Raw genomic sequence first — 205 nt, 5'->3', positions numbered from 1 at the left:
AAAAGAACTCATAGCAATAACCAAACCAGTCTTCCTTACTTCCAAATTCTTCCTTTTTTACTTTTATAGAAAAACACCCATAACACCTGAAAAAAAGTGATTGATTGACTGATGAGCTGAGTGAATGACTAATTACTGGCACCGTGAGAGAAACACTGAAAAAAAAAATCTTACCTGGGAAGATGAGACAAATAGCGAACCTCAT

At 35.1% G+C, this 205-nt stretch overlaps 1 protein-coding gene across 1 annotated transcript in view; it reads right to left on the bottom strand.

The window, feature by feature from the left end:
• Window positions 1-205, bottom strand: part of LOC135090424 (uncharacterized PE-PGRS family protein PE_PGRS46-like) — a 2,124-nt gene extending 1,919 nt beyond the window's left edge. The window contains exon 1 of the mRNA XM_063987177.1: window positions 175-205. Within this exon, the coding sequence (XP_063843247.1) occupies window positions 175-205 (31 nt within the window). The remainder of the gene's footprint in view (window positions 1-174) is intronic.

This window comes from Scylla paramamosain, chromosome 35 (assembly GCF_035594125.1).
Source record: "Scylla paramamosain isolate STU-SP2022 chromosome 35, ASM3559412v1, whole genome shotgun sequence".
In the NCBI taxonomy this organism is placed as follows: Eukaryota; Metazoa; Arthropoda; class Malacostraca; order Decapoda; family Portunidae; genus Scylla; species Scylla paramamosain.
The sequence above is the reverse complement of the archived record's forward strand: the minus strand, read 5'-3'. Positions and strand labels throughout refer to the sequence as shown.